Below are 2,981 nucleotides of genomic sequence, written 5' to 3'. Positions count from 1 at the left end.
ATCCATTCATCATTTGATGGACATTTAGGCTCTTTCCATAATTTGGCTATTGTTGAGAGTGCTGCTATAAACATTAGGGTACAAATGCCCCTATGCATCAGTACTCCTGTATCCCTTAGGAAGCTTGGTGTTTTTATGACCGCTTTCTCTCCAAGCACTTGCCAAGAGAAAAATATTTATTAGCTTCTGTATGTTTGGAGCAAATGATTGAGGTTGTGGAATGATAGTTGTTTTTATTCACCACCAAGGCTGTTCTGATTTTGTGATGATAAAACACCTGCTTGTAGTTGCTGGCAGTTAGTTATGGAAGAAAGCTCTCACCCGCATTTTCTCTGTAACCCCCCCTCCCTCACTTGTTGAGGCTGGATGAAGAGAGGAAGAGAAGGGAGAAAGCACTATGATCAAGTATTAATGCTGTGATTTGACTTGCTATTTCGTTTTTGTATTCAAGCACAATTCGTGGGTTGTTTTTCTTCTCAGGAACCTTACCATCCGTGGACCTGCTATTTCACCTGGATCGTGTTACTGCCGTTGAACACTTCATCAAGTCAGTCTTGCTATTTACTTTCAGCAACCCCATTTCTTTTTCTTCTGCTGTGAAATGTGTGTGCAACCTGGTGATGAAGGAGCCCGAGTCTTCTAGTGGGAACCCCCATAGAACTCCATCCTCATTGACCTTTGACTCCCAGTTTGAATTTAGAAAGAAATACAGATGGATTGAGGTGGATGTGACTGCTCCTCTTCAGCCTCTAGTGGCCTCCAACCAAAGAAACATTCACATGTCTGTAAATTTGACCTGTGTGAAAGCCCAGCTGCAGCCCCCTTCAGCACGTGACAGTCCCTTTAACGTGACTCTTCTGGTGCCCCCCTCACTGCTTTTATATCTGAACGACACGAGTGCCCAGGCTCATCACAGGTGGTATTCCCTTCACTATAAAAGGAGGCCTTCCCAAGGTGCTGGCCAGAAGAGAGGGCTGTCTGCCTGTCCCCAGGGAGAAGAGTCAGCTGAGGCTGTACGACCTTCCCGTCATCGGAGAGATCAGGAGACTATCGGCTTGGAACCTCAGAAGCCTCTGGTTCCAGCTTCTTTCAGTCTGAGCGAATACTTCAAACAGTTTCTTTTTCCACAAAACGAGTGTGAGCTCCATGACTTTAGACTTAGTTTTAGTCAGCTGAAGTGGGACAGCTGGATCGTGGCCCCGCACAGATACAACCCTCGATACTGTAAAGGGGACTGTCCAAGGGCACTTGGACATCGGTATGGCTCGCCAGTTCACACCATGGTGCAGAATATCATCCATGAGAAGCTCGACTCCTCAGTGCCAAGACCCTCCTGTGTGCCTGCCAAATACAGTCCTCTCAGTGTTCTGACCATTGAGCCAGATGGCTCAATCGCTTACAAAGAATATGAAGATATGATAGCCACTAAGTGCACCTGTCGTTGATACTGGGTTCTCTAAACTAAAACCTGGAGCCTCTTCGGCAAAGACATGCCGTGCACCTCTCTGTGCCTTCAGGAGAAAGTTCCAGGTGTCAAATCTCAATGTAGTATGTCTTGTATAAAGGGAAGCCTGTGTAGATGAGCACATTCTGTGGCATCTGTCCATGGAAAGTGGTAACATCTTCCTGTTTAATTTCCGGGTGTAAATGAACTGTAATTATTTTGGAGGGCCCTAAATTTCTTTCCCATGAATGATTTTTTTTTCTTGACATTGGTATCAGAGTGCAGTAGTTGTAGTTAATGGAAGAATAAATCCCTCTCAGTGGCATAATTTTCTGTGTGCTTTTTTCTATTTTCTTTTTTTTTTAAGGATTGATTTTAAATGGCTCTTGGGGAGGGAGAAGTGTATCTACAAGCTAATCTTAACTTATCTTTTTCAGAGTAAGAGGCTAGCTTTTCTTACTGGGACTAGAGAGTAAGCATGTAACCCATGACTGTTGGATAGGTGTGATGGCTGCGCAATATGTAATTCAGCTCCTTAGGCATATAAATAGGGTGGTTCACCTCAAACAAGATAACATTTGTCCAATTTGTTGAAAGGAAATTGCCTTGCAGATTTTTATGAGAAAATGTAAAGATTTTTAACTATTTTTTCCCTTACATATTTAAAATCTCTGACCTTACAGAATGAAGTCAAGGAGTGTTTTTTTCCTTTTTGCTCTAAGCTTGGTTTTGCAGATTTCCCTCAGCTCTCATCACTGCACCCCCACAAATTTTTTCCAGGTGGATTTGGGACTTTTGCCACTAAACTCACCTGGCAGTGATTAGGTTACATTACAGAGCAAGCCTTGTTTGGATATGATGGCTTATATGTCGGTTTTCAATAAATCTACCTTGAGGGAGCCCTGAAGATCCATAGTTAGGGCTGCTGGAGTGATTTCTGTTGCAGCATTTCTAACCCCCCTAATCTACCAACCAAAGTAAATCCTAAATGCAGGATGTATTCTCATTCGTAGAGATGATCTTTTCTTAGTGATTAGTGCTTAGCCTCTAAGGAAGCCAGCTGAGATTTTGATGGGGATTGTATTGAATCTGTAGATCAGTTTGAGGAGTATTGACATCTTAGTAATGTTAAGTCTTGTAATCCATGAGCATGGGAGGCGTTTGCTTTGATTTAGGTCTTTCTGTACTTGGGAGAGTGTAAGTTTTGAAACTGTTATGTTTTTTTTTTTTTATTTTTTTTTCAACGTTTATTTATTTTTGGGACAGAGAGAGACACAGCATGAACGGGGGAGGGGCAGAGAGAGAGGGAGACACAGATTCGGAAACAGGCTCCAGGCTCTGAGCCATCAGCCCAGAGCCTGACGCGGGGCTCGAACTCACGGACCGCGAGATCGTGACCTGGCTGAAGTCGGACGCTCAACCGACTGCGCCACCCAGGCGCCCCGAACCTGTTATGTTTAAATTCTTTTCTGTTTTACTTATTTACATATTGAGAGAGCAAGTGAGAGTGGGAGGGGGACAGAGGATCTGAAACAGG

At 43.6% G+C, this 2,981-nt stretch overlaps 1 protein-coding gene across 5 annotated transcripts in view; it reads left to right on the top strand.

Moving 5' to 3' along the window:
- GDF9 (growth differentiation factor 9) overlaps positions 1-1,772 on the top strand; it is a 17,069-nt gene extending 15,297 nt beyond the window's left edge. For all 5 annotated transcript variants that reach the window (XM_040444463.1, XM_040444466.1, XM_040444467.1 and 2 more), the window contains exon 3: positions 481-1,772. In XM_040444463.1, coding sequence (XP_040300397.1) covers positions 481-1,445 — 965 coding nt within the window. In that variant the 3' untranslated portion in view covers positions 1,446-1,772. The remainder of the gene's footprint in view (positions 1-480) is intronic.
- Positions 1,773-2,981: the final 1,209 nt, after the last annotated feature.

Source organism: Herpailurus yagouaroundi, unplaced genomic scaffold (assembly GCF_014898765.1).
Source record: "Herpailurus yagouaroundi ecotype Mexico unplaced genomic scaffold, PumYag 192, whole genome shotgun sequence".
NCBI lineage: Eukaryota > Metazoa > Chordata > Mammalia > Carnivora > Felidae > Herpailurus > Herpailurus yagouaroundi.
Note: the sequence above shows the minus strand (reverse complement) of the source record. Positions and strands in the feature narration are given on the sequence as shown.